The following is a 17053-nucleotide window of genomic DNA, read 5'->3' on the forward strand; positions in this document are numbered from 1 at the left end:
TATTAGTAAATCTTAACTAACAGCGGTCGAAACACTTCTGTATGTATAGTCTCTGTTTCCAGATTCAAATACAAAAAAGGGAGAAGAAAGTAAAACAATTTTTTTTTTAGAATATTCCAGTAGATAGTTAACTTCTTTTTTTTTTTATTGTGATCGCAAAATGATACCTGTCTCTTTTGAAATAAGAAGGCATCAATAGAAACCACCTTATATTTAAACAATTTAAGACTATATACTCGTATTACAACGTTAATATTTCAAAATTAGGATGCACAACGCTAAGCATTACGATAGCTGGAATATATTTTACAAACTCATCGCTAACTAGAAAAAATATTCCACTGATACGAATTAGAGGAATTCTGTTAATTATAATCGTTATTTAGTTTATTGAAATAAAAATATAAAACAAAATAATTACAACCAACAACTATTAAAATTATGTTAACTACTAAATGTCACAGAAAATAAAATCAATTATCAAAGGTAATTTTAAAATAAACAATATAACCATTAAAACTGACAGAATATTTAAACAGATATCTGTTGATACAAGGTATATTATTTATATATATATATATATATATATATATATATATATATATATATATAAAATTAATCCAGTTAATATCATTAACAACAAATCTAGAGTATATATTTTATGATACCATTAAGTCAGATTGCATATTATCAAAATACGACACGATTGCTTCAATATCGGTATCAAAATACGACATGATTGGTTCAGTCTCTGTATTTTCTCGTAGCATCAGAGAATTGTACTAATACGTGTACAAATGTGAACATGGATGAGCCATTGTATCAAAAAAAAACAGTATGGCTTAACGGGTGTAAACCTACAATATAATTTAGAACATGTTTCACTAAATTTCACAAAAAAAAAATCACATTTGGTTAAAGGGAAATTTTTACATAAGGAAAAAAATAGTAAATACCTTGGAAGAGATCGGTTTCAAAACAAACTGAATGTCAATTTCATAATCCAGGAGGTTTCATAATAAAGCGATTTGAGTTTAAAAGAAAGCATTTTACAATCACTTTTACCCTTAGCTAGACCAAGCACTGGCTCAGAAGTAGCCTTTGTTAGTTCGGGCTATGTACAAAAGTCTTCATAGTACTCTTGTAGCCTGAAGTGTAATTAAGGCTTCTTATAAATCAAAATTTTTAAACATATATATATATATATATATATATATATATATATATATATATTTATATATATATATATATTTGTACAGTCGGTAACCTGAAAAAGTAGATTTAATTAAAATGAGCCATTGTTAAAAGTACACCAATCTTTATTTATTTTGAAGCCAAAAATGATTTGTACTTCCCTTATTCAGACTTAAGTCTCATACACCGGATAAATATTTTTCAATATTTTACACTCACGTGCGCTTACGAATTTTGCAATAAAAACGAAAGTAATCAATTTTTTTCATATTCATCCATAAAAATAACCATTTCACACTTTTAATTAACTTCAGCTCTCTGACAATTAAAAATGGGTTTTTATTTTTATTTTTTAAGTACTATTTTTATTTTTAATTGCATTAACAAAGAATTTAATGTTTCATTAAAATGAACGATAAAAACAGCAATTACTGTTTTAATACATTTACATGCACGGGAATATATTAAAAAAAAAAATGTATATAAGACCACACTTTAGATATATACGTAAACATCTTTACATTACAAAAAATAAAACACGTTACATAAATAAGAAATATATAATAAAGATAAGATTAATTGCTATTATAAATAAAATTGTTATCGATATTAAAGATATCTGTTGTGTTAGTAAGTGGAATATTATTGATAAATCGGGAACATAATCTTAAGAGAAAAAGTACTATGACAAATATATTTTATGCAATTTATTACAATCTTAAGTACTGAAATAACAGCGTTAGAATGAAAACAATGGAGGTTAAATTAACTGAATAATTGATTTTCATTAATTTGTACAATTTCACTACAATTAATTTTATAATTAGTTTGAATTTATAATAAATATCTAATCTTCATGAATATCAGCACCTTAATTCATGCAAATCGTTAAAAATCAGAACTGGACGTGAGAAGATCACAGCAGTATAATCACATCGCTTCACCACTGCGTTAATCATTCTTATTTCAAAACAATTCGGCTTCAACTAACGGCATCTGATTACAATTAATAGGTTATTATAAATATCCAGCTACAGCCAAGTTCATTTCTCCAATTGGATATAGACAAAGATAGATCAGTGATCATGAGTAACTGAAGGTGATAGATTTACAAGATAATAAATAATCTTTCACCTACTCGTATTTTCGTATTTTTTGCTATTTAAAAGAGTACATTTATTTAGTGTTTTACACTACTCCAGTCTTTCACATGTCTATGACCTATTCAAAACACTTGAGGCACAAGTGACACGAGTCGAGTGTCACTCGATCACTCGACCTGTGTCTCGAGATATCTTTCTCTATAACTGGTGATAAACAATCGATTCCTGTGTAAACAGAAAAAATTTTACTTCGAATATTGAATGAATATCATCTGAACGTTTAACGGGGTTAGCATTTTGAAATGCAATGTTATATATGGTTTATGAATTAAAGCAACATGAAACCAATTCACTCCTCTCAAATTTTCTAGTAAGCTTGACATTCTTCAAAAAAGGTAAATTATCAGAAATGTTCTGCTGTCTCATGAAAAAAACATCTCATAAATATATATAGTTATAGATTATTAGTTATAGTTATAGATATTTATCTATATAGTTATAGAACAATACAAAATTGTAAATAATAATTATTTTTATCTCTGTTTTCTCTTATTTTTTTTCAATATAACAATAAAAGTGAATAGATTTTAAAAATCATAGGAGAAAATCATCTCCTAATTATTTAATTAAGAATTTATGTTATTAACACAACATTAAAATTGATCAGCCGCCAGGAAAATAATTTTTATAATACTTCAGAATCTAGGATATATTCAAGAAAATATATAACTAACTTTTTTAAAAATTAAATACTAATGTTACAGACGCAATAATTCAGCACTGATCAAGAATAGTTTGCTTAATCTGCATGGAATTATCTGCCTTAAGAAAAAAATGAAAATATATATACAATATATATTTTTTTTTCACAAATCTATTCCAGAAGTAATGAGAAACGACTGCAAAAAAACTTTATTCTGAACCTACACATACATGTTCCTTTTCAGAATAGTCTCCCGTAAATGCAACACACTGTTTCCACCGTTTGATTCACTTTTCAAACACGAAATGCAGACCATCTTTCGAAAGAACTTTGCATTTTGCCTCTACGGCTTTTACGTGTCTAGATTTATCTCAAATTTTCTTCAATTTTTTCCAGGGCGTTTTTTCTGGAGCGAGTCAGGATTATATTCAACAAATCGAAATATCAGAGAATATTTACAGGTATCAACAGGGAGTCATCCCTGTTGATACCTAATGTTGGTTAATGAATTCTTCATGATCAAAAACTTCACTTGATCGATGATCAAAAAAGATCATTATGACTTTACCCGCGCTGCGTGCAGCTTTTTCGCTTTTTGTATAGGTGGTAAAGAAGTTGACTTCCATCAGTAGCTTTGTTGTTTCATCTCAGGGTCATAATGGAACATTCAAGACTCGCCAACGGTTACCAAATTATGCAAAGGGCGAGTACCTTCCTTCTTGTAGTGAGCCACAGCTCTTCACAGACGAATACGCCACATTACGACATTTGGTCAAGAGCCGCAGAATACAACGATCCGCAACGCATTTCATACGCATCTGCTAGCTCAGAATATTGTGCACACTTTTTGAGATACGTAGCGGTTCCCCCACTTTCCGTACAGCAATACGACCATCTTCTCGAATGACGACCGTCGCTCCATTTACCATAACATCGTTAATCGATTTGCTCGGTCAACGCGATCTCTGATCCAGCCATAAATGCGACATGCTACAAAAGTATATTGCACATGATAACACTCTTCATTGAATGCTTTTAACATTTCAAAAGTTTCGGAAGCTGATTTTTTTAATCGCGTAACGTTGATCGATATTTTTTTCCACGGTAGACCCAACACACTTTACGCGAACGATTACAGACACTAAAACAATAACTTGAAAAAGACAAGGGAAGTAGATAAGATCTGGATACTTATATGCATGCAACACTGCCATTTTGCGATTTTCAAATCTCCCAACGAAAATCAGTCACATTACTTTCTGGACCGCCCTCATGTATGTGTATATATATATATATATATATATATATATATACTCAACACACATACATACATTCATTCATTCACACACACACATCACAAAGGGCAATTAATAAATGCAATATTGCTATATATAAAATGATTAATTTATTAAGTACATCTTGGATCAGAGAAGGAAGCTTTTTTGCCAGAAATTAATATTTAGGGTAATCCTTCATGGTGTCACAATATATACCAAATGAAATACAGAAAAGTAAAGAATAGACGAATTTTAATGGTCGTTTTGTAAAACAATGTTGAAAAAATTACTTTTAATAATTTTATTAAGATCAAAATTAACACGTTTTAAGGAAAGATTGAGAAAAAATAATGCTATGAAAAATTCAGAAAACAAGTTAAAATTATTGATAAAGATGTATTTTTTTCCATATGGGAAAGGTAATAAGACAGTACGTTTATTAAAGAAAGAAATAAACCAAGAAATAACTGAAAGAGGACAGCATTTAGAAAACATAGCATAAATAAAAAATTCGTAGGTTGCAACAGATACAATGAGGTTAAAATATTAACAAAGAATATAATGTAATAAATATAGAAATTAAACCGATCATACAGCTAATACTAAATAATAAAATTAAAGTGCCTGAGTAAACTGGGTTCCTTATGACCTGCTACTTCTATTACAACTGGAATATCTCAGGGGTATCACTAAGGAAACCAAAGGATGCAAAATAAATATAAAATGCTTTATCATTTAGGCATGCTTAATAAACTGGTTCCCATATATCACTAAAATTAACAAAGATAAAAATAAAGTTTTTCTTTTCTTATCTTTGAGTTTCAAAAAACAAAATTTGAATTTCATTCATTAACAGCAGAAAAACATATAAATACAAGAAACAAAGATATGGTTTCTAAAAGACCGACTAACAACATGTGTAAAATAAGGAAGCAACAGGATGACTGAGCAAAAACTTAATTAAAGAACTACTTAGAATGAGATTTAAAATAAATAATATAAAGAAATAAACCAAAAACAGAACAAAGAATATTAGTCACAAAAAAATGACAATTATTTTAAAACATAATGATAACAGTAAGTCCTTTATAATACTTTTGAAGTCAAACTCAGCTGGATCTGGAGTAACAAATCCTACAAAAATTGAACGATTACAAAAACAAAAAATATTAAATTTCACAATAAACTAAAAGAATTAAAAAAGTAAATTTTTAATTAATGATGACTAATGTAGTATTTAAATTAAATTGAAACTGATGGTTCTCAATTTCAAGTTTACATAACATATTAGTTTCATTTTATAATTAAATAAACATTCAAATTATTAAACTAATTAAAATTACAGTTTTAAGTATATATTAATGAAATATTATTAAAGTTTTTTATTCGTTTATGAAAGTAAATCTTCTATTTTGTACATTATACCTTCAGGTTTTTTTAATAAGTTTGTATGTAAATTTTTATGAAATAAAATAACTGCATTAAAATATGCATTATTTTTAACTTTACATTATCTGCTCTGATAATGTAAATTATGGCTGTGACATGCAAATCACATTAGATATCAATCATATATGCTTTCTCTGAGAGTAAAAATGTTCAATAAACACCAACTGACATGGTGAACAGAACGAAATCGTCACATATATAAATGTTTTTTTTTTTTAAACATTGTTTTATTGCATTTTCTAGCTAGACAGACAGCAGCATATTCTGTTAATGAAAATCACATCATTCCTCACTTTCCCTATTCTGATATTCACTGGGCACCTAATTGGTTATGAACATTTTCCTGTGAACGGTTATGTTATTGTATGGGGGTGATCTATGTTAAAGTTAGGTTACCAAAAACCAGTCTAGTTATGGTACCCACCGGGTTGGTCTAGTGGTTAACGCGTCTTCCCAAATCAGCTGATTTGGAAGCCAAGAGTTCCAGCGTTCAAGTCCTAGTAAAGCCAGTTATTTTTACATGGATTTGAATGCTAGATCGTGGATACCGGAGTTCTTTGGTGGTTGGGTTTTCAATTAACCACACATCTCAGGTATGGTCGAACTGAGAATGTACAAGACTACACTTCATTCACACTCATACATATCATCCTCATTTATCCTCTGAAGTATTATCTAAACGGTAGTTACCGGAGGCTAAACAGGAAAAAAAAAAGTCTAGTTATGGTAAGATTCAAATCTTAGTAAAGGCAGTTACATTTATATGGACTTGAATACTAGATCGTGGATACCGGTGTTCTTTGGTGGTTGGGTTTTCAATTAACCACAGATCTCAGGAATGGTCGACCTGAGACTGTACAAGAATACACTTCATTTACATTCATACATATCCTCATTCATCGTATGAAATAATATCTTACGGTGGTTCCGGAGGCTAAACAGAAAAAGAAAGAGTCTAGTTACGGTACCTAACATTATATTTTAAAGTTCATAAAGAATTTGCTACTGTGAAAGAAAACAACCATTTTAAAATACTATTCTTCCATTTATATTCCGATTCTGATTTCATAATCACCATTTATAACTTAACAACTTAAACAAGGTAATTAAAAAGATATTTACAAGACTAAAAAAGATAATTAAAAAAGTATGTCTTAATTATGTAAACAATAAAGTTTAGGTAATTAACTAAGAAAAACTTTTTAAATATTGTAAGTCGTAAAGCATTACAATATAAAAGTAATGCAATTAAAGTAATTTTTAAGAGGATTTTTTAAAATATTAGATTTTTTAAGCTGCAAAAAATTTCTTTCATTTTTTAAATTTTGTTCACATTAATCTTATTTAGTTAAGTCACAAAAAAACATGTTAATTTTTACTGTATAACTTGTAATTTAGAAATGATTAAACATGTTTAATTAATAATTACATGTTAACAATTACTAATAATTACACATGTTAAAATTCAAAACATTTTCTTATTTGCATTATTACTATTTATGATCCATTAAAATTATTAATGAATGTACTTAGTACATTAATAAAGCTGTACTTAGCGTATTCTTATACTAAGTATAAATTGTATGAATTGAACATGACAAACTTAATAAAAATTAAGAACTTATAGTATTTATTGTTTATATAAAATTTTGAATTAATGAAAGTGGAATGAAATACACATAGTTTTGCAAAATAAAAAAATAATAAACAACTCTGTCTTTCAGGTGACTAGCACTGTCAACTTTCAGCTGTTTTGTGATGCTGTAGTTCTTTGATCCTGGTTCATATCGAGTAAAAGATTTAAATGTCTTTTAAATGACCGTAAACTCCTCATATTACTTCTGTAGCATAGATCAACAAATTAATTATAATTGGATTAACAGCCTCTGATGATATAAAAACTTAAAATGAAAATAAAATAAAATATAGAAAAATGTTACTAACAAAAGAGCATGCTAAAATAAATAAATAGATTTAGACTGGTTTACTTGAACAATAATAAACTGCATCAAGAAAATGAGTCGGTGCAAATGAAAGCTCAAAATTTATATTTCATATATAAAATACAACATGATACAGATTGAATCCTTCATAAGAAAGTTAAATATAAGAAGAAAACAAATGTCAATGAACTGGTGCATGCATTAATATAAGAGCATTTGCCAATCCTTTATAGCTATATGTTAACAGTTACAGCTCAACAGATGAGGGATGTTGTTGACAAGAAGCAGATTTATGATAGGCTCAGCCAGTTAATGAAACTAAGTGAACCCCTTGGAAAGCAGATTGGGCATGGATGATCTTCTTTCCTGGCCTAGAAGGTAATAAAGTAATGCATTTAAATTAAACGTATATCTCAAATAATTTAATTATAATTTAATATGCTTAATAGAAAATACATATTCTTGATGTACTGCTAAAAGGAGATCAAGAATCTTTATGGGATTAAACTGATTTTACATTTACTTTCTTAAATGTATCTTTGGTTAATAACATAATACTTTTCACTACATTCAATATTACTTAATATGAATTCACTGATGTTAAGAAGGAATAAAATGTGGGTTATTTCACTTACACATTATTTTTGGTAAAAAATAATGGCACTGGCATAATGATGTAAATAAATATCTCAAAGTCTTTTGAAGATTAGAAATACTAATTTTTTTTCATTAATTCCTAAAATGATAACTGAACAAAATATAATTACAAACTTAGTTAAATCTGTATTATGCATGCACATTTGATGAAATTTTAAATAACTTATGCAGATAACATCTTTGCTCATCGTTTCTTTCCTTTCACTGTGTAGGTGAGCTGATTATTGTCAAAGTCTGAAAAATTATGTCTATTTTACCATAACTAATTCTAACTTTTTTTTAGCCTCTGGGATCACCATTAGGCATGGCTTCAGAGGATGAGATGAAATGACAATTTTGCAGCATGTGAAAATGCCATGTCTGACTGGGATTTGAGCCTGAGACTTGGCCTAGAGAAAAACCATTTTGATAATTATTCTCTGAATTTATAATGATAAGTAAGTAACCTTGTGTTTCTGGATGAATGACAAACTGCATTTCACAAAAATGTTATGATTCACAGCTGAAATACCTTGGGGAAGTAGCATCTTGGAAACTGAAGTGTTAGGTAAGGATAAAATAACAGTGATCCAAGCCACATTTAATAAACAGATTCTCACAGATCATTGACGTTAAGTGCAGTTTAACTGCATGATACTGTTAACAATTGTTAGCGAATTAAAACCAAAGCAGTCAACAATACTAGTAAAAGAATTCATAGCTTAATACATAATTGTCCAATAAATGCTTCAAGTAAATATAAAATTGTGTAGCTTTTGTGTAGTTTGTTTAATTTTCCTTGTAATTACATAATTCAGTGTTACATGTTAATGAAAATAATATTAAACTTGGAAAATAGTAAAAATTAACATCTTAGACAACAATAAAACAATAACACAACCCCCTAATGGCTTAAATTAGTATTTTCTAATAATGAAGTTAAAATCATAATTTTGAATTCTTAATTTTTTTTCATTCAGCTGTAATTATATACAGCTTACATCTTGTAGTTATTTATACAGTTTAATTTTTTTTTAAATACTGTACACTTAGCTAATAATAAATACCTTGTAAATCTGATTCCAAAAACTTCAATACAATATTAAAAAAATATTATAGGCAAATTAGCAAATGGAAATGAATACATTTTTACTACCTGTAATTTTTTTACAACACAAAAAACACACTGGTTTTGCAGACAATGTTACAAGATATATTGTCATAATTCACATATGCATGGATGAATGTAACATATGACATGATGAATGAATTAACCATGTGACATATGGTTAATGAATTAACCAATAATCATTGGGTATTCTAGTGTTAGTCAGTATTTCTGTTACAGGACATATTCAAGTATTATTTTACTACACAGCAACCGACATATTTCATACATACAAATTTTTACTTACTGACTGCCCAAGACAGTCTTTGGTAAAGTGGGGATGATTCTATTGTAGTGAAAAAGATAACAGGTTAAATCTGGCAACACTGACTGTAAAACATAAGATTGTTAAATAACAAAATGTTGTTTATCAAGCTTTGCATACACAATATCAGTTCTTTTTTATCTGATTTTGATTTTAAGTACCTCCATGGTTTGGCTTTCACTTTTTTATATGTTCTCTAGCTGTCTGCCCTTTAATGACGTATGGCATAACAGTGGTTCAGTTGTATACTGTCATACACCACCTATGATTCTAGGGATGGAATTTCCCTAAGGAAGCCTGATCCTGTTCATATCAGATGGTTTATTGACACCTTGAAAAAATGTAATCCAATGAGGATTTAGTTGAGCTGGTCAATGCCAAATTAAGAGCACCTTATTAATGAGCTTTTTTGTCTGGGACAAAAACACTCCAGTCTCATGAAGGATTTAAAATGGGTTTCATGCCCATTGACTGGAAGAGGTCTTCAAATTCTTTTTTTTTTTGGATAGGATTATTTGTGTTATTTTATGAAATGTTACTTCTCACTATCTCCTTTTTCTTTATCCTTCATTCCTAGTGGCATTCTCTGGGTATTCGTTAGATGTTTACTGGATCCAAGGAAAGGATTTTAGAATCTTTAGGATTCCTGTATCCTCATAATATGTACATTGTTCCATGGGTAATTAATTACATTGGCCACTAGTTCCTGGTTATTCGGATTTAATTTGGTCATAACACAGGTTTCATGTGAATGATCAGCGACAGAATAGTCAGTTAAACAGATGCATTACTAATGGAGTGAGGTCTAATGGAGTGAGGCCTAGATGTAGGCCTATTTTTGGGGCTTTATTTCTATCCATGTACAAAATAACTATTAGAGGCTAAATTGCTTCTATGCATAATTTAATTAAAACTAGAGTTAGTAGCAAAAATAATTTTAAAGACGGATAAGACAGTTTTAAAGGTATGCAAGAACAAAAGCATACAGACATATTTATTTGCAATGTAAATTTATATTTCTCTATCATGATTTTAAAAACTACAGTTAAGTGTTTGTCACATTACATAAATATTTTCTGGTTATTTTGTTACAGGGATGTACTCTTTTTTTTATAATGAAACCTTTAAATTAGATTTATAATTAATACTGTAATAAATTATATTGAATTTTTTTACTTCAGCTTTTCATTTCACCTTTTTATTTAGACTAATATAAATATTTAAAAATTGTACTTAGTTTTCTTTTGTAAACTAAGTACAACCTTTTCAGACTATTAATTATATAAAAATAATAGTAATAATACATACAAAAAAATAAAATAATAATTTTTCTATGTAATAATAATATAAATATCATACAAATTTTCAAATGATGAGTACTTGTATTTTGCAAGTAAATTTATTCACAAGAAACTTACCTAATTGAAACCCACCACCAAAGAACATACAAAATACCTAATGGAGGCTAAACTTCCTCTGTGCATAATTTACTTAAAACTACAACAGCAAACATAATTTAAAAACAGATATAACAGTTTTAAAGATCATTAAATGAACAAATGCAAACAAATATATTTATTTTCAATAAACAACAAATAATTCAGAGAAAAATATTTCTTTCAACTTCACATACTACGGCAACAAACCCTTTTATGTAAATTGAAATATATAATCAAATACTAGGTGTGAAATTACAATTAGTTACAAACAGTACAAATTAGTTTATCATTAAACACCTAACCAACAAAGGCAAATATTATTAAATTAATTTTTATGTAAAGCATATTCAAAAAATAAAAAGTAACTTTAATTTAAATCTATTATTACCAGATAAAAAATTTGGTTCTACACAAAGTTAATTCCCCTGCATCTAGTATTAGTAGCAAAATACCCTAACATTTCATTTTAATTCAGAACAAATCCTACTTTAATCATTTACATACAAATTATGAATATAAAGTTTAATATATCATGAAATAAATTTAATTTAATGAAATCTTTTTTCAGTTTTTAAAATAAATATATTTCTTTCAGTTAATCAAAATGGTAAAAGTGTTTCAAAATTTAACATAATTTCTAAAAAAACTAAATATGCCCACAAAAAATGAATAAAAATAAGCCAGGCCACCACTTAAATCATAGAGAAGGTTATGATAAAAAATAAACCAAAATATTTTTGATTCAGTTTTACAAATATTACTCACTAAATTTAATTTAATCATTTATGATAAAAAAAATTTGATCACTAATTCAATTAATTTGTGATATTAAATTTTCTACTCTTAATATTCTAAAATTTACCTTAAATAAATATAATTCACTCCTCCCACAATAACTAAATTAATTAATACTAACTAAAAACTAAATTGATTGGTTACATTTTAATGTATATTAAAACTAAATTGATTGGTTACATTTTAATGTATATTAAAATGTAACCAATCAATTTAGTTTTTAGTTACATAAAAATTGTTTCTTTCTATATTAGTACCACTTGGTACTATACTACAACTGTGGAAGTTTTAATATTATAATGATAAAACTGATAAAATCATCAGCTGATTGATGTTAATCATTTTGAAAAAAGGCTTGAGAATGAATTAACCAACTTTACATTTATGTTAATCATCATTTTTTCATTTTGCGAAGTAAAGCAACTGATTTAGTGATAAAAATTGTAATATTAATTAATAATTATAAAATTTACTAAAATCTCTTATTAAAATGAAATTTGCAATTGAATTAAATAGAAAGTCAAATATTGCATCAGACTCTACTCTGATGGCCATGAAATTATAATTATGACGGCAAAGTAAATAAAAAAAGAAAACGGCTTACCAAAGTATCAGCATCGAGGTTCATCCTTCTTTCAACATGTTTCTTTAAGTTAATTCCTCCCAGCAAATTTCACTTATTACAACACTACAAAACATTTCAAATTACACAAAACTGCACTATTAATGTTTATACTTCATTATTATTATTGAACGAATTACCATTAAGATTTTATATTAAACTATCAACACGTAATGTTTACAGACACTGTCAACAAAAGTTTATTTCTTTACGAAAAACATATTACACGATTAATTTATAAAATATGAGCGGAAAAAATGTAATCCTTTGTCATCTATAAATCATTATAAATTATAAGTATTCAATATAATAAACACTATAGCTAGTGACAATATGAATGAAACATAATGAATTTTATAATGATAAATTTCACAACCGTTTTGTTTGAAAGTTTGAAACTTCCTGTCAAGATCTAAACCTATGTTTGCTTGTCCTTGTTTAAAAACATCACGTGTTATTAAATAGCAATCAAAATAAGAAAACAATACTGATAAACGTATACATCACTATCTTGTACACAATACTTAAACGCAGATCAACGTATCACCTGATACGAAAACGCGAAACTAAAGACAGACAGGATTATAACAGTCCTATTTTACCTGAAGGAATGTCAGCTTCTTGCTTTCTCTTAAAAACAAGTGGTACATACAGCACCACCTAGCGGCAATTTATTTAACCAATTAGTCACAATTTTCCTGACTATTAGTAGTATATATTTGGTACGCCGTATAAAATAAGTACTGTATAACAATAGCAGACAAGAAATTAAATAAAATTCAGTTCAATAAATCATTCTTGTTAACAACTAAGTAAAACGAAAAATTATTGAAGTTAGTATATAAATTAACTTAAGTTCATTTATTTCATTAACTTTATCTCACATAATTTTTTTAATGTCTAATCAAAACTAATGTTATATTTTGCTATACTTTATTTACACCCGATTTTATCATCTTTGGTTGAAGGATCTTTGTTCATGATGTGTTCATAACAAAGATCGTTCAACCTGATTTAAACATCAGCTTCACTTAAATCAACTAACAGCACTAAATGTTACCAGTTACAGATAAACATTAGATTATCTTAAAGATAGTTTCACTAACTTTAACATTAATAAGTTTCAGTATAACATATATTTAAATCATTTAATTGCCAATACCTCCTTCGCATGAAATTTCTTAACAGTTCTTAGAAAGTAATATATTCCATTAATCAAAATCTTCAAATCCACTAATTGATCTACGTCTATGGAATGGTTTGCAAATGTTGACTTTATGTTAAATATATAACTTATAAAAATTTTAATAACTAGAATATATATAAATATGCTTAGTTTATACTTTTCAGGGGCGTGTTCTTTCATTAGCATTGTATCAGCAAACATCACAGTGAAAATAACAGCACTAGTTACTGCGTGAGGATGGTCCAAAGAACACTGAAAATGTTTTAAGGTGAGTTTTTTAATAACATCTTATGTGTAAGAGATACTAATAGTACAACATGATAATTCTAAATCATTTTATCATTACAAAAAATTAAAATTTCAAATTAGAAAGAAAAGAATTACATTAGTAACTTTATTTGGCTCCATTTGATTGCCACGGTGGTATCATCATAAATATGTTATTGTGGTACAGGTACTTAATTAAAACTTGTGAAGGGGTACCTTGTCTGTTCACTTGTTCTGGGACCAATAACTGTTTCCTGTTCAAGGATTGAACAAATAATTAAATGGATAGACTTCTATTCTTCCTACATAAAAAACAAATTTTAAATAAAGAATAGTGTTTCTTTATTCTTTGATTTTTGATTCTGTAAGATAATAAATAATAATGTATATACATAATGTATAATAATGTATAATGTATATACTCTACTGGGTTAAACTATTGGTCCAAATAAATTACTAAAATAATAAATATTATAAAAAAACTAGCTGCTTCACCTCACACATGTACTTAATGTGTAGCTTGAGCTCTTCGATGATCGTTTGATCTTCACTTTCAGCAGTTCTGGATGCTGCTTGAAGTTTAGCTTGTGGGTTTTTTGTAGCCTAACACTAAGCAAGAAAGACTGAAAATGAACTGGAGAAATGAGTGAAAAGGAGATAGCAGAAGAAATCATGACTCACATTCACAACAGGATAAGGAATAAAATAGTTGTGTAGTAATTTTTAAATTTGACTGTTAATAACTTCAGAACTAAGAAGACTCTCAGAGCCAGGTAAATTGCACTTTGTAGCATGTTTTTTGAGCTTTCAGATCACCTTTTACATTAATGAATTTCCTCACAGTTTCGATATATTTGTAAAAAACCACTAAGCTGGTATTAAAATTTTGCTTAAAGGAGTGGAAAAGAAGGGTGAAAATTGTTAACAGTTTTCCTCTTGTTTGGAACTGTTGTACGCAAAATTTCATCATGATCAGAATAAAACTCTCAGATATGCATAAAAGACAAGTGGATGTACAAACATTCTTCTTTATATATAGATAGATAGAAGATGTAGTGTATTGTTTATTTCTGATTATTCTGAATTATATAAAAATAGAGGGTAATTTATACTAACATATAGTTCAAGGAAATTTACTTTAAATGAAAGGAATACTGTGTAGAAAAGGAGTAGTGTAGTATATAGGGTGATTATATTGACTTAATAAATAAATTAGTGAGTTTGAATATTCAGAATATTATTACAATATATTAACCATTTGGAAACATTACAAAATTAATATTCCACTAAGTTAACATGTACTTAAAGTAGTTATTTAAGTTGAAGGAAGATACTACTAAAGTTCTTTACAAACAATGATACAATGAACATTTTGATGGAAAGTCTTACTTAGCTCTTACTGTATTTAGCAAGTAGAATATTAAATTACATTTAGTAACTATGAATTTATTTATGTGTTATGCTGTATCAAGTATTTTAGGTACAATTATTCACCACTTTCAATAAACTTATGAAAATATATTAAGTAATATGATGGTGCAGTGAATGTTAGAAAAATTATAAAAAGTAATATTTGCTGATTATATGACAAAATTTAGTAAAATTTAAAAAAAAATAAAAACTTATAAACATTCACCTTCAAAATATGTGGAATTGTTCCTCCTGAAGATCTTTACAGATCTAATTACATGTCTCCTTCATCAGTTTCTGATGGCTCTATTTTTAATTGCACCTCTTAAAGATGGCTGTTGTTAACAACTGAGCCAGCAAAAATGCCATAGGAGCCACAAAATATGAGAATATCTTTTGAAAATGTTGTCGTTGTATTTGAAAATGGGTCATTTAAAAAGCTGACTTTCATTTAAGTTTTCCTAGCTATCTTTTGGCCACATTGTTTGTTATGTACTATATGCATTAATATCATAAATATACTTGATTCTAGAAGTATATTAGAAGTAGAGTTGCATACATTACCCTACTGAGCAAAAGCAATGTTTATTTTGCATTGCTTGTAATAAAATTAGTAATTATTAAAAAAAATATTACTAATTAATTTATTAGATTAATAAATAAATTAATAATTGTTGCTTTAACTTATGTGTCCTAATCTTTATATTGACTATCGCACATTTACAGCTACACACCAATTACAGTTTTAGGCACCAATTACAATTACTTTTTCTGACAGTAAAAATAACTGTAAAATTCATTACACAGTCAATTCCTTTGGTAAAAAAGTGAAGGTGTATTTAGTTTGGTATCATTTGTGTTTCAGAGGAATTGGCATAGTAAAGTAAAAAGCATATTCAGCCTAGTGAAGAACATAATAGGAAACCACTTCATTCCTTACTTTCTATAGTTTATGCTTGTTATTTTTAAGAATAGCTGTGCTATTTTTAGGAACAGCTTGTGCTTCCTGCCACCTGTAACTATTGTTATGGCATTAAAGAGGCATGTCTAAGAATATATGTTATGTTATGTGTTAAATTAAATTTGTTTTGAATGCTTAATTATTATCAGAACTTTCATGTTTTGAATGTATGTAATTTTATGATTCATCTAAACTGTACAGAAAAATCGTTTTATCAAAATCTATTTTCTCTCTCTCTCTCTCTGTGCCTGAATGTCTCTCTCTCTCTCTCTCTCTCTCTCTCTCTCTCTCTCTATCTATCTATCTTTCTCTCTGCTCTTTCTTATTATCGGGTGGCTATTTATTGATTTAATGATGTTGAGGATTGTGTTTTGGTCCTTTGCAGATAGGGTTTTAATATATTATTACTTGGATATCTTTGGAAGACTAGCAAGGTATTTATGTCTTTCTCCCAGCTTGATTCCCCCTTCAGTCCATCTACTGAAGGCCTTTTGGTACTAGTGCCTCTCATAGAGCAGCAGCAATCTGCCTGATAGAAGCCTAGTTTTTGAAGGATGCAATGTGCATTCCTTTTGCATGTGCTGTAGGTAGGTCAATAATTGTAAGGTGAAGAAAAGCAGGATGGATGGTGAATT

At 28.0% G+C, this 17053-nt stretch overlaps 2 protein-coding genes across 2 annotated transcripts in view; one reads left to right on the plus strand and one right to left on the minus strand.

Moving 5' to 3' along the window:
* The window catches only part of Rgl (Ral guanine nucleotide dissociation stimulator-like), a 401623-nt gene extending 388447 nt beyond the window's left edge, over positions 1–13176 (minus strand). Inside the window, exon 1 of the mRNA XM_075356812.1 lies at positions 12577–13176. Within this exon, the coding sequence (XP_075212927.1) occupies positions 12577–12600 (24 nt within the window). The 5' untranslated portion in view covers positions 12601–13176. The remainder of the gene's footprint in view (positions 1–12576) is intronic.
* A 172-nt stretch (positions 13177–13348) lies between these two features.
* The window catches only part of dysc (whirlin protein dyschronic), an 857123-nt gene continuing 853418 nt past the window's right edge, over positions 13349–17053 (plus strand). Inside the window, exons 1-2 of the mRNA XM_075357689.1 lie at positions 13349–13427; positions 13945–14048. The gene's annotated coding sequence lies outside the window, so the exon portion shown is untranslated. The remainder of the gene's footprint in view (positions 13428–13944; positions 14049–17053) is intronic.

Source organism: Lycorma delicatula, chromosome 2 (assembly GCF_047948215.1).
Source record: "Lycorma delicatula isolate Av1 chromosome 2, ASM4794821v1, whole genome shotgun sequence".
NCBI classification, from domain to species: Eukaryota; Metazoa; Arthropoda; class Insecta; order Hemiptera; family Fulgoridae; genus Lycorma; species Lycorma delicatula.